At 40.9% G+C, this 21,665-nt stretch overlaps 2 protein-coding genes across 2 annotated transcripts in view; one reads left to right on the top strand and one right to left on the bottom strand.

Annotated features, from left to right (window-relative positions):
• The window catches only part of CDH5 (cadherin 5), a 31,018-nt gene extending 25,877 nt beyond the window's left edge, over positions 1-5,141 (top strand). Inside the window, exons 10-12 of the mRNA XM_075510830.1 lie at positions 1,067-1,175; positions 1,463-1,708; positions 2,532-5,141. Coding sequence (XP_075366945.1) covers positions 1,067-1,175; positions 1,463-1,708; positions 2,532-3,025 — 849 coding nt within the window. The 3' untranslated portion in view covers positions 3,026-5,141. The remainder of the gene's footprint in view (positions 1-1,066; positions 1,176-1,462; positions 1,709-2,531) is intronic.
• TK2 (thymidine kinase 2) overlaps positions 1-21,665 on the bottom strand; it is a 341,867-nt gene that overhangs the window by 214,931 nt on the left and 105,271 nt on the right. The window lies entirely within an intron of this gene.

Here is a 21,665-nt window from a genome sequence, read left to right as displayed (position 1 = left end):
AGTTTTTCCCTTAAACCTGAATTATCTACTTGCAAGCTCAAGCAAAAGATGTCTTTTAATAGAAGTTAGTCTCAGTTTTCATACCCAAGCACCTGATCATTTCACTGATTTCCAAAATGCCAGCGGTCAGAAATCTCTCTTCAGGACTTCACACTGTTGGAATATTGACTTTTATCTGCTTACGCACATGGGCTGCACAGTTCCTCCCCCTCCAGGCTTTTAAGTATGTACGTGCATTAGCAATTGAACCATGAAGTACAGTCAAGCTTTGCAGAGCAAAAATTAGCAATTCAGTTTTACCACACAAATGTTCATACGTGATACTGAGAATGAAACCATACTGAGAACGAAACCATTTCAAAATACTAAGAGAAACATTGCTGCATATAACATTATTGTAGCATTCAACAGAGTGCAAGTATCTGCATGCACAAATAGTGTTAGTATTTGTGGTTTTAGATGTTTGGCCTCAGACACAAGTATTTAGCCCATACATGTAACATTTGTTTAATTAAGAGACTTTGTCACAGACTGGACTCTCTGATGGAATCTATTAGAACACACAAGGTGTTATTTCACCTTTAATTTAATTTTTAAAATACCTTTGGGACATAACCATACACATTTTTTGTACTTTATACATCTAATCTACCCCAGGTTGAGGTTTTCAAAAACAAGCATGTCATTCAGGAGTGGCAGTCTCAATGACATTCAATGAATGAGAGTCATACTTCTAAGTTGAACACTTTAGAAGACAGCCATCTTAGGTACTTAGATGAGCCATATGTCTTTGAGCATAAGACTTTTTTTATGCTTTAATTACACAAGATTTCCTCTATTGTCTCCCACCTGTGAATGAAGGGGCAAGACTGCTCTTTTTGAAGACTTATGAGGAAATTACTTGCCTTGAAAGAACTTGAAGAGGAGCATTACAAGATATCTTTGTCCTGCCCTTTACTGAAGGGTTATATGGGATACACAGCCCAGCTCTAACTTAAATACTGTAAGCGGTTTTATCACTGGAGGCAACGTATACTGAAAATTATGACCTCTTCCATCTTTGTAGGTAATCATCAGGATTTCAGCTACTGACAAGGACGAAATATCACCTAGAGGTTTCTTCAAATACTCCCTGGCCACAGAAGATAGCAACTTCTCCTTGGTTGAGAACTATGGTAGCGTATCCCTGCAATGCATTTTCTCAGCTAGCCAAAGTGAGACACTAGGGCACGGGGGAGAAAAGCTGTAGCAATGATCTATGATTGGTCTAGCCGAGCTAAGTAACAATTTATTTTTAAAGGCTTAACTTACTGAAAAAAAATCTTGTTTGTTGCCACCCAAGTTTCACTGGGTTCCCTAAAGGCTGACTCTGTCTAAGGGGAAGATGTACCAACTGACTGATAATCTATACGGAAAATCTGGTAGAGATTATCACTTAATTAGATGTCGTTACTTCTTCCAGATAACACAGCTAATATCACTGTCAAATATGGACAGTTTAATCGTGAACTTGCCAAAATCCACTACCTGCCTGTCATCATCTCGGACAACGGTGATCCTGAGCTCAGCAGCACAAATACACTTGTCATCAGTGTCTGCAAGTGTAATGAAAAAGGCAACTTCACTTTCTGTGAGGAAAGAGCTAAACAAGTTGGAGTTAGTATACAAGCATTGGTGGCAATTTTTATCTGTATCTTCACAATCATTAGTAAGTATTTGACTTTTGTAATGTTCTCTGGCTTAAAATGTGGGGGTTGTTTTGCTTCGTTTTTTTCTTAACTGAGATCTACAAAAGCTTTGTGGCTATAAAATGGTCACAAAGGCAGAAATACTGTAACTATTTGATTCATCTCACTTGCTCTTTCTATTTGGCCTGTTAGCATAGTTTCAACTACAAAGTTGTTCATTCTGTCAGAAAGGCTGAGTCACTGGAAAGGTTATTGCACGTATGCACAATATACTTGATTTACTGTTACTAGGCTCACATGCAGCTGTGAAACAGGAAATTTGTGCTGGGGCAATAACAATAGAATTCCTGTTTCCAAAGGCTGAACTAGTCTGGAAACCCTTTAAACAGTACAGTGACCATACATACATAAATCTGTAACAAATCAGCAGACCAGTACCTATTTGTGGTATTTGGAATACATCAGAGGAGGGGCAACATTTTTTCTTGCTTGAGAAGAGGCCTCCTTTGCAATTACCACATAAGTAGCATTTGATGCCTGGTATTAAAACATTTACTAGTTCAAGGCAGTAGTTGATTCAATGAACTTGTGACACTATGCATTTTTACTTGTGATTCCAGCTCAAGAGTCAGTTGTACAATTCTTGTACAGACTGAACTGCTTTGAGAACATACAAATCCTACAATTAAACGGTATTTTAAGCTATTTTTTTAATAGATATGTGTTAAAAAAAATTCACTGCGGAAAAAAAACCCCACTTCAGACTGTTACGTATCTTAAATGCAATTTGTTTTACTTCCTTACTTCTCTATTTACACATACTCATCTAAGTTTTCTTTGCAGTAATCACATTGCTAATTCTTCTAAGAAAGAGACACAAGAAGGATTTGAGCGGTCTTGGGAGGAATGTGGCAGAGATTCATGAGCAGCTTGTCACTTATGATGAAGAAGGTGGTGGTGAAATGGATACCACCAGCTATGATGTATCTGTACTCAACTCTGTCCGCAAGAACGGTATAAAGCCAGAAGCAGTTCCCTCTCCATATGCTCAAGTCCAAAAGCCTCCTGGAAATATAACTTCTGGTGCTGGAGAAATGGAAATGATGATTGAGGTTAAGAAGGATGAAGCTGACAATGACAGGGATTTGCTGCCATATGACACACTTCACATTTATGGCTACGAAGGTGCCGAGTCCATTGCAGAATCTCTCAGTTCTCTGGAATCAGGCTCCTCAGACTCAGATATTGATTATGACTTTCTAAATGACTGGGGACCCAGGTTTAAAATGTTAGCTGAGCTGTATGGATCAGAACCAAATGAAGATTTTGTGTATTAAGTTCAAATTAGCCATGAATTTTCTCCCTCCCACTACAGATAGACATCAAGAGCCTGCCAATGGCCAAAGAAGAACTCACAGCTCTTCACCCAAGCCGTACTAGGATTTCAAACAGACGTGAAAAAAAAACTGACAGCAGTAGGGTTAAAAAGAAACACACAGATCATGTATATTGACTTCCCCCAGCACTGCTATCCTTGCTAACATTCAGTTCTTTGCCCAAAATTGCTGCTCAAGGACCTGCTCAAGTCTTCTAGGACACAACTCCTCTCCCTATTCAGACAGACACTTCTCCTTAAAAAGTGGTTTTGACCCCAGTTTCTCCTTCATTCCTCTCCTCCTGTACTGTTTTCATCAACATGCATTCAAGGTCACCATCCACTGGAACAGAGAGGTTTGGTGGCATTGAGAAGGAATGTTTTGAATAACCTCCTGTACCTCCAGCCGGCTGGTTTGCCTGGCCCTCTTGTAACATCTTTATTGATATTCCACGCTTATGCTTACCCAGCAGAGGAGAGGAGGAACATATGGTCTCTCTCTTAATATTAGAAATTATTCCATCACTTTCAAAAAGAGGCATGATTTCTCCTTCTTTCCAATCTATTAATTATTCTTGCTTTATAGTCTTCTACTACATATATGAGTTACTAACAATAAAATTAGACAGGATTTTTACATGCACAGTCTGGTTTCATATCTCATTTTTAACAGCCTGATGATGATTTCAGGCACCTTTCTGCATGCTAGAATTTGCTCTAGCTAGCAGCAAAATTGTTTTTCTTTCTGTAAATAGGATCTCAGTGTTACTCAATGGAACATATCCTGCAGGGCAGGAAATGTGAAGATCAGGGGAATGTTAAGACTCCAATACTGTAAATCTCTCTAGATGGCAACATAGCTCTCTCTAGATTTCTAAAGAGGGTGAATAGGCTTTTTATTCAACGTTATTAAAGCAATTGTATTTTTTCAGGGACAAACAAATGAAGTGCCTCATTACTGTGAAATTGTTTTGATTTTTTTCTAAGCAGGTACTGTAAAACGGGTATTTTCCACCTAGGAAAATATTGTAGACTTCCAAACCAGAATGCTACACACCCACACATTTGTCTGCATAAAAGAACCGCAAATGTAAGTAAGGTTTTGGAGCTGCAACTACTATGTCCCTAGTAAGTGTGTGTTTAGTTTCTCACCTGATGAAGAGCCGCAGAATGAACAGAATGAAACTTCCCATGCAGGAAGTTACCCAGCCAAATACAATCTGTAAAAGCGGGTCTCTTAGGACAATGGCCCGTCTCTGGCTTCTGGCAACGCAGATTCCTGTTGCCTTCAACAGGAACAGAGCCCTACCACACAGATACTCAATTTTGCAGAATCTGTGCTGGAGCTGTATGTATTAGTTTAGTTGATTTGATTATTTAAATTTGGTAGCTAACCAAATAACACTAAATCTTTTTTTTTTCCTAAACTAGTATAGTGGAACCTCACAAATTTGCTTTTCACTTATTCATGTCATCTCTAATTTACACTCCCTTCCCCCAAAATGCTTTCGTGGCAGGAAATAGCTATGCACTATAATATGGTCTCACATTAGTCCTCACTACTGTAAAAAGTTGTCCAATACAATACTTAGCTGGACACTAATGCCTACTATCATCAATAATGCAATCACTCAAATTTTCAAATATGAACTAAAGGAAAACTAAGTAGAATTCTGCCCATCAGTCAAATCAGCTTTGGATCACATCCTTTATAAAAGAAGTAAATTTTGGGATGACAACCTTGGTTTTATTTTTAATGTGTTCATTCTCTTCTGTTTTGCTTCATCCAGTCAACAGTGTATGCTATTGAGGTTCCACATGTTGGTATATTATAAAGAATGCTAACTAATAATACTTACAGTTTAAGGTTTTCATCAGTAACTAAGGTATTGGCTATCAACAGGTAAAGTTAGTTATGAAATTATTTACTGCAGTAAGTAGAGTACTTTGGTAAGCATCATCCAGATAGTATTCGCTGTAATCGCTATTTCTAAGCCTGTTTTATAAAGCTATTTTAAGGAACACTGTATCAATTTCCACTGTATAAAGAAGTTTGCACTGGATAGTTTCTTTTTATATTCCTGTACTGTATTTTTTTTTTTTTTTTTACTACATAAAAGACAATCTCAAGTTTGGATTTTCTGTGCATTAATGAGTTTCACACAGAAGACAATACCAGGCTTTGTACCACAGTGAACTCAACCATAAAAACACTGGTATCTATACTCTAAGCAAACTCGGACTAGACAAAAATTCACCAAAGGACTTTCTGTAAAAGACGTTTTCTCCCACTCTTTGGAAAGCTGTCAGTAAAGCTCCTGGGGTAAGGAAGAGACAAGCCCCAACAGTGCAGTCTGGTTTCAGCAGCTGGTAAGGTTGAACCCTCTGACTTTGGAGGACTCGTGTCTGCCAGTGCTACAGGATGCATTCAATTTCCAAGCAGATGTTTGGTATTTTAGGAGCCAGGCATCAGGGTGATTTTGAACCACCATGTTTACTGAGATCCTGCCCTTTTTTCCTACTGGAAAAGTACTCCTCTCAAACGGTAAAGGACAGACTGCAGAACAGAAAGTACTAACACCCTGGGTCAGTACATACCATCCACCTCAGGGGGAAATACACATATGCCCCCTACCTGAGTGATCTATCCGTGGGAAAAAAGGATGACACCCCCAGCACCACCACTCTGGCCCCTGGCCTGCTATCTTCTTCTCTGATCTGCTGCTACAGACATATCCAAGCAGGATTACTCTGCAATACACAAAAAGCTCCAGCTTTCTCACACTCCAGGATTTAGACAGGACATGACAGAACAGTACACACTTGTGACAGAAAAAAAAAATTACCCCTAAATTTGCAGCTTTAGATAGCGCAGTTTCTTACCATTTCTTTTCGCTACTAATAATGACTACCCCAATATATTCCCAAGATTATTCTAGCGCTTTAAAAAATCATATCAATTTTCCCCAGATATAGCCCTTATAATTTACAAAGCCTGGAATAAAGCAAAAAAGTTCAAGTCCTTCACTGCTAATTGCCATGAGCAAACTCCAGATCAAACACACTTTAGCACAAGTTGTATTAAAAACACAATAGATGTGTTAATTATGTTATAATGAAATGCATTTTTCCATAGAAAGAAGTTGATTAAACAGCTACTTGCAACTTGTAGCAGAGATTCTCATAAAGGTTTTCATTATTCATTTAATTAATATGCATTTTAATCTCTTATCCCTAAAAATATATCATAAATTATTATTTTATTACATTCAGATGCAGAAGTTCATGCCATTTAATAAAGGTTTTTTACTCCCACCCCATTAGAAATTTTTATGAAATAATGACTTATGATCAGAATCCTTGATACGTATCAAAGCAGCAATGAAAAGCTGTTTGAATATTAACACCTGGCACTCTGTCGCACTTCCCAGATAGGTCAGGTGAGCTAAGGTCCCGTTATCAAAACAAATTTCCACTGTTCAGAGAAAGAACAATTGTGTTGGGTATTATCTGATTACAGCCCAGTACTACTGTCAGGAAGAATATAACAGCAAATCCAGTGAAAACAGAAGGATTAGTTATAAAAGGAAAAAAATAATCTTTTCTGAGTTCTTGTTCTTCATTTAGTGGGTTCTTCCCGTTTCTCCTTTCAGCAACAAGGGCTTAGAATAGCACCAGAAGGGACCAGCCAACCTGGCGATCAGATCTGCTCAAGCACAGGTATTGTCACCCAGCCAGGACTAACTGTAGTGCGCAAGTCACATAAAGCCACACTGGTTTTTTGGAGCTTACGAGTTCGGAGTACGAATCCACCTATATACATTTATTTTAAATGTTTTCACTCCTATGCATATGTCATATGCAGTGGAAATGCTCATGGTGGTAGTACACATGCAGATACACTATCCTATTTGGCTAGAAATAATAGTTATACTTATTTCCATTATATTTCAGGTGGGGCTAGGACAGAAAAAAAGAATAATCGTCATCTGTCCTGACCTATTCTCCCTTCCTACTTTTTTTTTAATAAATGTTTCAAGTTTGAGGGAGTAAGAAATAAAACTCTTGTGCTTTTACCTTCACATGCTTCCTGGAATGAAAGCAATCACCAAGGTGGTATCTCTCCCATTTAAGAAGCCATCACAATTTTACTGTAGCACAAGTCAGCAAGTCTTACCAGGAACTGAATAAAATCCGGATCAGATCAAAGTAGATTATTTAGTCTAAATCTAGTCCATAGAAAAAGCATGACAGAAAACAAAACAGCAAAGACAACCTTTTAGTCTGCATCAGAAAAAGGAAAAGAAAACAAAACCTGCAAAACTCTTTTATGAGCAATAAAAACCCATGGATCTTTGCTGACCGCTCTCAGCTTCCTGACTTTGTTCCTGTCTGACCTGAAAGAAAAGGGAAAAACAGCATTTCCTTCCACTTATCCCCAGCGAGGGGCTGTCCCACCTGCTTTCCCACAAGACTCTCTTAATTCATTCTAGTTAACCCCTTCATCAATGCCACAATCAATCATAAATCTCTGCAACTCTTTCATTCCTCATTAAAAAGGAACCTCTACTTGAAAGCCAGTGCTCTGAATGAAGTTACCAAAACAAGCAGAACAAAGCAAGGCAGAGTTCACCAGGCAAACACATCTAAAAGATAAGCCAAATAAGGCTTTTCAGAAAGTCAATAACAGCTGGACTGCAAATGGTCCAAGGAGCTCTTCTGGCAGCCTCGCTAGAGCTCAAGGCCTGACCTGCGATGCCCGCTACAAACCAGTACATTCTCAAATGGAAAGGTTCAAAAGCAGGCATCATGTAGCCATCTGCTGCTCTGACCCGCAGAAAACCTCCTACATTGCAGATCTTTCTTGGGACAATGTCTAGCCACTACGAACTACTTTTATGCAACTGGGGCAGTACGGAGAAAACAGCCTGAAATGTGAGTCCAAATTCCATCACTGTAAAATGTCATTTCTGAACAACTGTCCACACCTTCCTCTCCCCATTTAAAGAGCAAACACGAAAAGCCTACAAATGCCAAAAACCTGAAAGGATCCTGAAGCGCCAGACCTTACTACTGCACTTACTGCACACAATATGTCCCACACCACAGATGTGTAAAACGCACGCGAGTGCAACAGCAGAAAATGACAAGCGAATTGAGCACGAGTTAGTGCTGCCGGTACTGTGCATTTCATAAAGGGAGCGAAGGCGAAGCCAAACCTCCGGCGCAGGAGCCCCGGCTGCCATGGCCAGCAGCGAACGCCTGGTGGCACTCGATCCCAGCCCTGCGGCGGGACAGCCCCTGCCGCCCCCGGCCTGCTCCGCGCACGGCCGGCCTTTCCATCGACCGCCCCCCCCCTCTCTGCTCTGTCGGCTCACACGAGCGGCTTATTCATGCTCAATAAAACTAATAATTCCGGGAAGGTAATTCAATCGGTTTCATGCTTTAACGCTGACTTCACAGAAGTACACAGACCCTTCCAGAAGCCAGAAAGGCTACAAATCCTGAATTTCTAAAGGAATAAGTGGTGATCCTGTTCGGGTGGGAGTTTTGAAGGGCATAAAGGGCAGGGAAATAGCTTTGGGGAAAGGATGCGAGCTCCAGATGTCGCCTTTATTCAGACGTCAGTCCAGATCACCCTCCTACTTGGGGCATGTTTGCCTGTTTGCCAGGAGGAGTCACATACTAAGCCCTGCTAGTCTGTCATTGACATTGAAATCTGTCTTTGCTGATAAAGATGGTGTCCAACCTTACTTCTTTAGAACATTTTTCCTTCCAAACCAAACTGCAAATACTAATCGGGATTTTCTCAAGCAATACCAAATAATTCTTATTTTCAGTGCCTCTTGTAAAACAGTTGGGTTTTGCCTTGAATGAGTATATTTGTGTATGCATTATCCACTAGTCATTTTGTTCATTGTTTTTATATTATAACTATGCAGCAAAACTCTCCCAAGTAGCCATACAAACAAACCAGTAAAAAAAAGTACCAGAAACCTTTCAGTGACCACCCAAAAGTTGAAAGTATTCACAGAAATCACTTGTCACACAATTACAGATTATTGGCTTCAGGAAACTCAAAGACTCCTTGCAAGTGGATTTAATTCAGTATTTGTAATCAGTAACTTTAATCAGCCTTCATGCTCTCTCCTACTACTGCTCCTCTAGAGAGATTACTGTAACTTTGCTGATCCACCAGCTCTGCAAATCTCAGCGTGCAGTATGGTAGGAGAGGCAGACTCTGCCTTCGGGACCCAAAACAATGCTGTCTGCAGATCTTCAGGATGAACTCAAGCTGATCGGTCACAAAGAATAGGAGCAAACACGCCAATTTAAAATCTGTTTATAATATTTTACTGGGCTAAGCTTATGATAAAGGTTTATGGCAGAGTAAGTGATTGTGCACTGGCAATCTGCTGTGCCTCCCACAGCTGTCTTCAGCAGCTGCTTCTCAGTCCACCGCTTCTCCTGGTCACTCCTTTCTCACTCTTACAGCCAGCTCTCTTCCTCCCTCTCTGCACAGTGGCAGCTGTGATGTCCCCCCCTGTTCTGCAAAAAGCCTGGTGCTCCTTATTTCATGTCACCCGCAATGCCACATAACCACGTACAAGCTGTGCTGGACTACACTGACACCACACTGATTGAAAGCCTCAGCAAAGCCAGCCTCCCTTAGGAACAGGCAGAATGACCCAGCTGAAATGCACAGACCTCTTTGAGCACCTACACAACTGACATTGGCAGCACTATGACAAAGGACTTGGCAGCAGCCACCACCTCTCCAATCCCACCTCAATCACTCCTTAATTACTTTTTTTCCCATGCTACAGACTGAGCTCTCCCATCCACATCATACTCGATTCCCCAAACACAACATTCTGGCTGATCCTCTGCCATTGCCAGGAACAGTTTGCAATGCACTCAACAGCAGGAGGGTTGGGAGTCCCAGCACTCCCACTGCACTCCCTACCCACTACCAGCCCTCCCCTTGAATGCCCGGTGACTTTGCAAAACTTTGCGTAAGAATATGCCACAAAACAGCTCCTTGATAGCAAGCAAATCTTGCCAGGATGAGGAGAGAAGAGGAAAGACAAACATAGCAGCATGTGAATTTGTAGGTCAAAAACAGGAGAGAAAAAAAAAGTTATTTCTCCCTCTGATCCAAAAAGTTATGTTATAGACAAGTAGCAAATAGTAGCAAATTCTCTGTAAGCAGAGACTAGCCTGAGGGACACGGCTTCCTCATTCCTCAGCAGCAGCTGAGCCACCTCAGCCTGCTCAGCTCGCACATCTGTTCCCCTGACGCACAGGGGTCCCATCCTGCCGCCATCTGCTCCTCTTTCCTCCCACAGCTGCCATGTACAACACAGCCAGCAACCAGAGTTCTGCAAGCAAACCACACACTGACCGCAGGTCCCACACTGCCAGGCCTCCTTCTTCTTTAGAGAACCAGAGCATGCTTCACCAATACATGCAGCTGACAATAGCTGAGGATTTCTTCCTAAAACTGCGGTCCTGGCAGACTGCCAAGCAGAAGCAACAACCCGAAGCCTCCACCCAGGTCAGGAGGTCCTGCACCACTTGCACAGCCTTGGCCTGCTCAAAGGGCAGCAAGGGGAAGTTTCATGCACCTTCCCAGACCAGCCAGCGTGAATGTCAGTGAAGCTGCCGCTGGGATTTACCATGCCTTGGAGTACAGCAGAGTAGGTGGCTTCCTGGTTGAGGAATTACTGTTTGAACAGGAGGAAGGATGGACAGAGATTATACAAGTATGTAACACAGCTGGGGAGACCACAAAGCTCTCCTCTGTTTCACTCAGTTTGGTAAGAGACATTCACATGGATACTGAAACTTCCCAAATGTCATTGCTAACTACTCCAGCTTTGGGTGCCTCATCATTTCCCAAACCTGGAGTATTTTGCCATTGCAAACATGGGGGCAAGCAAACACAAGCAGTGCACTGCCCTCCTAACAGTACTGTGCTTGAGAATGGCATGAGCTCTGCAATTGCAGCCATGTAAGGATCCAGAGCAGCAAAACTCACAACCTTTGTGACCAATGCAGCCTGGACAAGGGTCAGAAACACACGATGGCCATGCCCGGCTGTGCTGCCTTCCTAGTACTCAACAGCAACCGACAGCAGAAGCAGACGGCAAGGCTAGCAGGGATCCACCAAGAAAGGCGACCGTTCAAAAGAGCTGGCATCAAGGAATACACCTAGAAAGCTAGCAGAGGGCTAGACACAGGGCAGTCAGAAATACCAGGCAGCAGAGCTGTCTCATGCTGACACAAAATCATTATCTCATTCTGTTGATTTGGCAGTGACCACTTGTCACCCAACTGAGTAATCACATCTTGAACAGACTCAGATCTGTCTCTCAGTACCTGCATGGATCTGGCAAAAGTGCTCATCAAGCCAGGCAGAGCAATCACTCTGAGTAAGTGAAAAGTGTTATACCCTTACTGAAGAGCCATAAAAAAGTATTAGAACATAGCCATCCTCCTCTTCTTCCTTTACTAAAAGAGCTTTGAGTTAGCTAGAAAAATAAGTTATTCTCTTCAATCCTAGTAAAACGATCTCCACAATTAATTCCTTCTGTGCTGGTTTTGGCTGGCGTAGAGTTAATTTTCTTCACAGTAGCTAGTATGGGGCTATGTTTTGGATTTGTGCTGAAAACAGTGCTTGATAATACAAGGATGTTTTTGTTACTGCTGGGTCAAGGCTTCTTCTGCTTCTCACCCCACCCCACCAGCGAGGAGGCTGGGGGTGCACAAGAAGCTGGGAGGGGACACGGCCGGGACAGCTGACCCCAGCTGACCAAAGGGCTATTCCATACCATATGGCATCATGCTCAGCATATAAAGCTAGGGAAGAAGAAGGAAGGGGGGACATTTGGAGTGATGGCGTTTGTCTTCCCAAGTCACCGCTACACGTGATGGAGCCCTGCTTTTCTGGAGATGGCTGAACACCTGCCTGCCCATGGGAAGGAGCAAATGAATTCCTTGCTTTGCTTTGCTTGCGTGCGTGGCTTTTGCTTTCCCTATTAAACTGTCTTTATCTCAGCCCACGAGTTTTCTCACTTTTACTCTTCTGATCCTCTCCCCCTTCCTACCGGGGGGAGTGAGCGAACGGCTGTGTGGGGCTTAGTTGCCGGCTGGGGTTAAGCCACAACACCTTCCTATAAATAGATGATTAAGCATCAACCCTAATCAGAACCGGGTTTCTTGGATTTTGCCACAACATCTGGGGTTTTTCAGATGTTGATGCAAGTACTTGGCAAGCAGACAAGGCATTCTATGGGCATAGCTGTGTGTAATCCATCTGTTGTCACATACGTCACTTCTGAGTGAACTGGATGCACCACATGGCCTTCCAAGACAAGGATATCTGGCAGAACATGAAATGGTCACCAAACAGACCTATGCAGAGCTGACTGCCTTTGATGTAGACATATTTCAGGAGCAAATTTGTAACTTATAAACAATATGCACTAATGAAGCCTATTTGCAAGAGCAGAACTCTGGGCTCGTATCCTAGCTGTGACACAGACTTCCCTTTTCATCTCAGGTACATCACTTAGGCCCAGATTTTTTCTTTTACACATTAAGTGTTCAAAGTGGGACTCCCTTCTGAAAGGTTATCTGGCCACTGTCTTCCCCTTCATGTGCCATAGCAACCATACATACACACTTCCCCACATCATCGCAAGGGTTAGTTAATATGCATAAAAGCATTCTGAATAAGTAACATTCTCTAATGATTACGCATTTTAAGGATGAAAGCTTTAGTACTATTCATTATTTTACATCACACTTCCAGGCACAAGAGATTTTTGCAAAAGATCTACAAAGACTAACAATTAAAACACCCTCTCCTGCACATATTTACAGCTCTGCATGATGTATATACTATTATTCCCATTGCAATTAACAGAGAACTTGTAGCATAAGGCATGAGTAGAACCTGTATTTCATAGGTCACTGTGAGCAAGAGAGATGGGTAACACAGTTAATATGAGGGAGAGTTAGAGCCAGGTAGTCATGTACACACCTGGAAGTTAAAATTACCATGTTAGGCATTTAAAATCCGTGGCATAGCCACAAAGAGTATTTATTGCATGCAGAAAACACTGGTGAGAAATAAAGCAGAGATTTTATTTTTATGAGATGCTAAATGTATGACCAACATACCTCATGTGGCTCCATACGGGATGGAAAAACACTTATATTTAGTCAAGGGACTCAAGTTTCCTTGCCTTTTCATTACTTCAATTCTGCCTCTAAGAAACATGTTTATTTTAGCCATACATACTACTTATATCAGACCTTCATTGGAGCTGCCCAAATTATCCCATTTTAGACTACAACAAATAATCAACACTCAGCTGTTTTTCTTGCATAGCTCTAAGATTAGCTTTTTTAATTTCTACCCACCTCTGATGTTTTTAGTCACCAGGTTCAGAGGCCCTCTGCTTCAAAACCTTTACAGCATAGGAAAGGACTCATGAAACACACTCACCTCTAGTTAATATTTCCTTTGACCACAGAAAGCTCATCCCAGGACAGTTCTGAAGACCCTAAAGAACAGCTGAACAGTTGGACAAGCTTTCATTTCCATGACAGCAGCTGTTTGGGCTAACGTCCAAGGGATCAGCCTTGGAACCATTTGCATGTAGAATTTAAACTTAAGAGCTGACACACTTCAAATGGACTCCAGTTAGGTAAGGAACAAAAAGTAACATGCACAACCAACTGTCTACACTGTACGTGTTTATGCAGTGCATTTTATCTTGATGCTTCTCAAAGGTGCCTAGAATTGCACCACTATAAACAGGACCCACTTCTAGTCATCACTGAAGTGACAGGAGCTGTGGCTGCATAAGCTACTAAAATGAATCACTATGACATGCCCCTAACGCACAGTAACACAGGCACTGTTTACAGGGTACTGGTCTCAGAGACTTGCTTACAGCACGCAGTATTAAAGAGGCAACGCCTCAAAACTTTTCTTTTTTGCTAGGAAAGGAGAGGCCTTCACACACCAGCATTCGTATGAAGCCCAGTAATGAGCAAATTTTAGTCCAGAATTGCTACAGACTTTAATTTCAGTCTCCGGACTTATGGCTAGCAAAAACCATGAATGAACATTATACGTTATTTATTTATTGTTGGGATTCTGAAATATCTGTATTAATCCCAAAGGAGATGGGAGGGACTGGATTCCAGGGTAGCTAAGCAGATAGCACCAAGTTCCTGAAGGAAAACTGAACTGTACATGCACCAATTCTCAGAAACAGCACAAAATACTAAGCACCTTCAGTGGCCCAGGAAAGCATGCTGGCATTCACACGCTGGGTATAAGAGTATTGTTAACATGCTGCCTTTAGAAGCAAAAGTCTTCCTGAGGCTTCCTTGCTTTCTGAAAAAAGACAGGACATTCATAAAGCGGACACCTGCCTGAGGCATTGTTAAGTACCCAGAGTGTGCAGAAATTGAAGTTTACTGAGGCTCTTTCTTCTCCCCACTACAATGAACTAGCATCTTCTCTAGGTCCCTTATCAGATGAAGTATTTTGAGTGCAGATCCAAACTCCTGCCCACCCACATGTGCTAATGCACATTCAGTGGCTGTTGGATTCTCTTAACCCTGAGAGACCTTCCAATACTGCATGTGGAGAGAAAGGGACCGGTGCTATTACATTCCTCCTCAAGCAGAGAAGATGAAATAGGAATCAGACTGTGACTGTCAGTCCACTGTGATTTTCCTGCCCTCTTCCGAGCACTGCACAACTACTTAATCATGCAGGGATAAGGCTCTTACAGAACACAAACGCTGTGATTTCACTATACCCGCATGTTCGGCTGCCCATTTCCCCACAGGCAGGACAGTCTGCAAAGAGTCAACATTGTCCATAGGACTCTGGAACATATATCTCTAAGTGCCTCTCATCTGAACAAGGCTCCACCACTGTAAGAGCACAGTTTCACATTATAATCTTTGGACAAATGTTAAATCACAGCACGGTATATTGCAAGCGCCAAATAAAGATTTGAGAGCTGGGTTATAGGACCCTGAAGATATGTTTATCATAGAAATGCTGGTGGAAGCTTAATTACAGTGATAGCACTATATGCTGCTCTGCTAGGCAAGCTATTTAAGTCTTTTCAATAATGTTTTGCTGTAATGGGAACAGTTCAAGCTGCAATAGCAGGTTTGTGACATAGAAAACATTATAGCAGTTGATCTTATTCCTTCCAATGCACTCATTTTAATAGGTTTTTTTCTGCTGCTCCACCTGTCAGTTGCCCTTATCTCTAGAGAGCACAATTGCCTTTTTTCTGCCATTTCCAGTTAGTTATGATTTTCAGATTCAGCTTAGAGGAGCTTCACTCAATCTAAATAAGCATATCTTTTTCACATATCTCATTTATCTGAGGAAACTAAAGGGTTCTTATTGAATGCTGAGCATGTGATTGTGCTGCACCCAAGTAACTCTTTTCTGCTAGGTAATAAAGAGCTGTAACACCTACCCTACCAAGAAGCCTGAGAAAATGAAATACCCACTAGATATTTCTACAGAAGTAGCCAAAGGAATAATACAGTATGAGTGGGGGTCACCTAGAGAAACAGTTTTCCCAGCCCTGACATCAGATAGCGGGATGCCAAAAAAAGAATGAGAGGCATCTCCTCTTAGAACACAGTTTGGACTTGCTCAGCTTCAACTGTGTCTTCCCTTCACCCTGCTTTCCCAAACTAGGAACTGTTCCCTCCATCTGCGTTCCCACAGACATTTCTCCTCCCTTACACCCCCATCTTTTCCAAACAAGACCCCAAACCCATCTCCTTGCCACACCTTTACCCACCCAAACAATTCTCTCACCCACACTTCCCCACACCTTTACAAATAATACCATGAGGTTCCTATCTAAATTCATAGAATCCCATCTGCCTTGTCTTTCTACAATTCTACGTCATGTCACCTAACTCTAGAGAGAGACAGGTTCTACAACTGAAGATAGGACAATAGAGCCTACAGGAAAATCAAGCCCACTTTGTCTACATACAATTCACAAATGCCAGTGACAGCAGTATCTCCTGTAAAAGAACAGAGCATCATAGCACAAATTAGACCTGCAAAGAGCAGATCTATTCAGTGTCAATCAGCTTTAAGGTTCAGATTGACCCATCTTCAATGGCAAGACATGATCTAAGCCAATTTGTATACATACGTTATTATCAATTGTCTGCCATTTATCCTCAGCCTCTAATACCATGTTTAAATATTAAGACATTTTGCTTAATCCCATCTCTAGCTACAGCTTCTCTAGGATTCTGATTTTTCTTGTGAGTAATCCTGTTTTTCATGTAACAGCCTAATGATCTGTCAAATAATGGTACATTATTTGCTCAACTAACTGCTTATTTTTTAATAAAGCATTCTAAAACATAGGTAATGGTTGTAGGCCTATATATCTCTAAGGAATAAATAAGGTCGGATCACTTGAATTTTTCTTAACCTAGCAAAATACAGTAAAAATACATTATTCATATGACAGCTTTACATTGTCTTGTGTCTTGTTACATCCTTTTTTTTGCATTAACAATTAATTCCATTCAATGGCAGGAAGATAGTTGTCATAAACCGATCACTTCGATAAGAATTTCTGAGTGAATTAACAGGGCTTGGCTGTCTTTACGTAATAAGACTTGAAATATTAAATGTCAGACATAAAGGTATACTTTTACTGTACCTTGTGTAAGCTTCTAAAGTCACATGCAAGCCCACATAAATAATGGCAGTGACATGCCCGGTTTCCCGCTCTCTCATGCCCATTTCATCCATGCAGATTACAAGACCTTCTGGGGAAGCACCACGCAGCTCCCAAATCCAAGTTCATGTACAGCCTGCCTAAGAGCCACTTCAAGATAGACGGACTCTGTAAATAAATTTCTTCACAGCAACACTAATCCCTTTCCCTCAATAAAAGGAGTGTTCTTCTTTACTCTCCCTCATCTTGGAGCTCCTGCCCCACAGGCTTACATCTGCAGTAATTTAAATGCAGCTGGATATTGGTTTCTATAAGATCTACATCAAGTACCTCACATGGGGCAACTAAAGGGAAAAGAAAGAAAGAGCATGTACAAAAAACCCTAAGTGGGTGGGACACATTTTCATTTTGTTGTCAGTTCACATTGTCAGAAACAAAATGATTTTGAAAGTAATAGAAAATCAGTGTAATAACACTGTCCTCAGCATAGCTTTGAAATCCATTTATGGGAGCCCCACCGGTAAAGCACATATATAATTACAACTGAAGCTGTATTTAGCTCCAGACTAAACACCATCATGAGGCAGTGTGTTAAATAATGCATTTCCCTAGGGCTTTTTACTGAATATGTGATCATTTCATACATTAAATTTATTGTTTTGATAATACATTCTAGTACCTTCACAGCGAATATGCATACATGTTTTGAAGATTTCAGTGAAGCGGGAAGTATCTGCACCCTGAGAAGCGATCACCGAAACATAAAAATTTCCCTGTGTTTCGGCTGCACTGTCCCTGCTTCACCTGGGACTTAAACTAAACCCCAAAGAACTAGCAGTATTCAGGGAAACAAGGGCCTCGATGCTCCACCAAGACCACAGTCTCACCAACTCCAAATTTGAGAAGGTTTCCCCGCTGGACTCTGGGCAACAACCGTGTTGTAGTCCACATGCTTACTGCCTGGGTGGAGGCTTGAGAAGAGTGAGTGAGCAACAACTATGGTGACTCTGCTATCGTTGTCACTGCAAGGAATGTTATCTCAACTATAAACAAGGGCCTCCTATCTTTTTATAGCAGGCACCAACTCTCTCCATACCCTTCTTCTTTCTCAGAGACGGTCTCTCTATATATTCCCAGATTTTTTTTTTTCATTTTGACTTGAATATCAAGGCCCATCACTGAATTTTTTTATCAGTATTTTCCATGCCAGATGCACATGTGTCAGCTGGCATTGGCTTTCATGTTGCCAAAATAACAGTAAATCAACAAAAGGCAGCAGTTAGAGTGGTGATACCAGCTATTTTCCGGACAGTTATCATGGGAATATCTTTGTCAATTTAATATGACATTTCAGAGCAGAGGGAGACATGCTCTTCCATTTTAAAGTGTGGTCACTGGAAAACGGCTAGATAAACTGATGTTGCACTCTCTGTATTTATTCTGTTATTAATGTTTGTTGTATTTAGAAGACAAGAAACGCATTTTCCTTGTCAGGACAGCAAATGCATCTGGAACTTCAAAATCCACATGTTCTCTTTCCTTCTTAAACCTTGGGAGTTTACAACCAATCTTTCTGGTGGTACAATCTGCTACAATTAGTCCATAGTGATTATCTCAAAATCTAGTAGTAGAGATCATACAGAATCATTATTTTTTAATATATATAAAAATAAATAAATTTTTCAATTGTAAGATTTAATAGCTATTTGGTTTTGGTCTTGACTCTTACTTTAGTACTAAAATAAATGTATTATCTTCATTTTGGCCATAGATATTACTTAGAAGATTGACATGCAATGAATTTATTACGTAGAAAATATGGAAGTCTGCCATTGTATAAATAACTTCTTCTGAACACAACAGGATTTACATTTCCTTTGTACCAGCTAAACTTGATCTTTGTTCATTCACCACATAGTGGCAATTGCAGCTAAAACACAGCAGATGGCACCGAAATCAGTTTACTATTGACATTACTGTTGTCGATTTCCCCTAAATATTCCCACAATATTTTACAAGCCCCACTTCAAACAGGAGTTGAACCTGGAGTTCTACATTATCCATAGTGAGCATGGATACAAAGAAATAACCAACACACAATACATAGATGAACACACTAGCTTAACTTTGGGAACCTAATTTGGTAAAATGCAGTAGTTCTTGGTGTGTCACTGTAAAAACCCTTACAGTTACTTGGGTGGTATCAACAATCCCGAGTGCCCCAGAATAAGCAAGTCTCGACCTTCTTGATATATTCCAAAGCCTGAATAATTGTGTTGGTTGTTTGGGTTTTAAAAAAAAAAAAAAAACGGGCTCTCAGACTCATTTACAGCGTCTCACACAGTACCCAGAAGCAGAAAGCAGCACAGGTTGAGTCCTTTTCCTCTGTAATGATGTGTCGAGCAAAGGTGACTTACTCTCAGAAATAATAGAATGGACTCCTGAGTGGTTTTTTGGCACAGGCAGAGAATACGGCGAGGTAGTTTTAGATTAGCTTGGAAATCAGCAGTTCATACTATGATTTCATTTAGTTTTGTTCCCTCTGTATGCTTATATTCTTAAACACGGGTAACCACCAGTGCAAAAGACCATGATGCTGACCGGGGATGCTGACAGAAGGCATCACTCACAAGCCTGTACTGAGCTGTGCAGCTGCAGCCACTGCCAGAACACACAGCCTGGGGAAATACCAGGGGAGGCAACAGGGAGAGAAAACAGAAGGGACAGAATTTCTGTCCACGTCCCTCACATCTTCATTGTTGGACCATTTTTTATTCTACCAAGACGACCACCCTTATGGTCCCAAGACCAAAGGCCTTTTAGATATACAATAGCTAAAATATTATTAGTGGTAGCGAAAAACCTAAAATGAAGGAGAGGATATAGGATTTGCCCTCATTACTTTTCCTCACAGCCAAGCTTCATCTGTTGGGAAGAGATCCAGGTAAGGCATTGGAATCAAATTCATGCTACAGAACAGAAATGCATGAGTAAATTCCATATTACTGGTGCCTTATACTCCTAGTCATGTCAACACTGGATCACGTCCTTGTTTCTGATACTGGATGATCTGAAAGGAAAAATACAGGCATCTGGGACAACAGCTTTCTTTGCCTAGTGCACTTGCTTAGATTGTTGTGTAGCAGATCTGAAAAGCTAACTGCTGGATCATACAGAAAAAAAAAGATTTATCTAGCCAAAAATTCCATAAGTGAAGTAATCTTTTAACAAATCGTGACAACAAGGCTCAATTCTGAAGCTTATTAGGGTAAACTGAATACTTCATTTACAGTATTTAACAGAAGCTCATTTTGGGTCACTTTGTAGACCTGTGCTACCTTGGGACCAGTTTTTTTGTAAGACCTCTGAAACAAAGTAGGACTGGAGGTAACTGACACTAAGGTGAGAATCTGCACACTATGTTCATGTGTATGCTTTAGTGACAGCTAGTTAATGATAAGAACTTTCAACAATCTGAATAAAGGAGTCCCTAAAATACTAACCCATTCCAAATAATAAAGTACAAAGCATATACTGGAATTAAAAAAAGTCAATTTTTCAAGCTAACAACCAAAAAAACCCTAATAAAGCCTAGTTGTCCTTTGCTTTCTTTGGCCTCTGTTTGACAGCCAGTACATTTTCAGTTAAGCTTGCAGCAAATTTGGATTAATAACAAAGCCATGCTCATCTCTCCAGCTTGTAATGTAATGAGAGCAAGAGTGGGACAGACACAACTCAGGTACATGCGTTCATACCATCTCATTTTTTCTATTGGGCTTTTGATAAAAGTCAATTGTCCTTTTAAGTACTAAGGAACACAAAAGTGTCCTTCATGATTACAAGTCACTAACTCAAGCAGCCCGTGGCTTCCTTCCCCTTCAATTCCTTTCTGTTTTCTCCACTGATACTTAATCATAATTTCCCTCTTCAGACAGAAGCCAGTAGTACTGGCTTTTGCCCACCTATACCCTAGAGTGGTCATTCACAACTGCTCCTTTATGATTTTATCCACAATTTTGAGAATATCTTGTTTTGTCAAAAGGATACACAAAGGCTGACTAGAAATTGATGCAGCTGATCTCTTAAATGTGGTCTCACTCACCCACCTTTCAAGTGCTGCAGCAACCCAGTTCATCTGATTTCTTTTTGATATCTTTTTACTAATTTGTGCCACACTATTGTTTGCTCTTTCCACTGCATTAAACACCATGCCCAAGCTGTCAGAGACAAAGTTTTATCCTAAATCCCAGTACAATCTTTTTGTATTGTAAAACCCTCAGGGTCCATTCCTTTTTCTTTGCTTTGCTCTGTTCCTTTTGTCCCGAAGCCCACCTCACATTTCTCTGCAAACGAATTGCATAAGCCACTTAACTGCCCTGGTTTCCCACCTCTCCAAATCATTTCTCACTGTGCTTCTCTTTCCTAGCCAGTGAACTTCTCCGCTCTTGAGGTTTAAAATTAATTGCCAGTTTGCTTATCCTACTGTACATTTATTTCCACAGGTTAGAACTATTAAACAAGAGTATATGTCACATCCTTACTTTAACCATTAATACTTTATAAAAAAATATGTCTCACTTCATAGGTGGTGCCAATCTGTCAGGACACAGGGAGAAACACAACCTGGAAAGTTACTGATTTTTTTTTTTTTAATCTGTTTCATATAAAATCTGGCTGCATTTGAATCATCCTCTGTGCAAGTTCTTTTCTGTCACTGGTTTCTGCTTCTCACTGCAATTCCTCTCAGGCAGGAGCCTCACCATTACATAAGACTGAGCATTACTGCCAGGGCCTTATTTTACCCTCACTTTTGCATGCACAATGCCAGTGAAACCA

Source organism: Mycteria americana, chromosome 8 (genome assembly GCF_035582795.1).
Source record: "Mycteria americana isolate JAX WOST 10 ecotype Jacksonville Zoo and Gardens chromosome 8, USCA_MyAme_1.0, whole genome shotgun sequence".
NCBI lineage: Eukaryota > Metazoa > Chordata > Aves > Ciconiiformes > Ciconiidae > Mycteria > Mycteria americana.
This window is presented reverse-complemented; position numbering and strand designations above follow the sequence as displayed.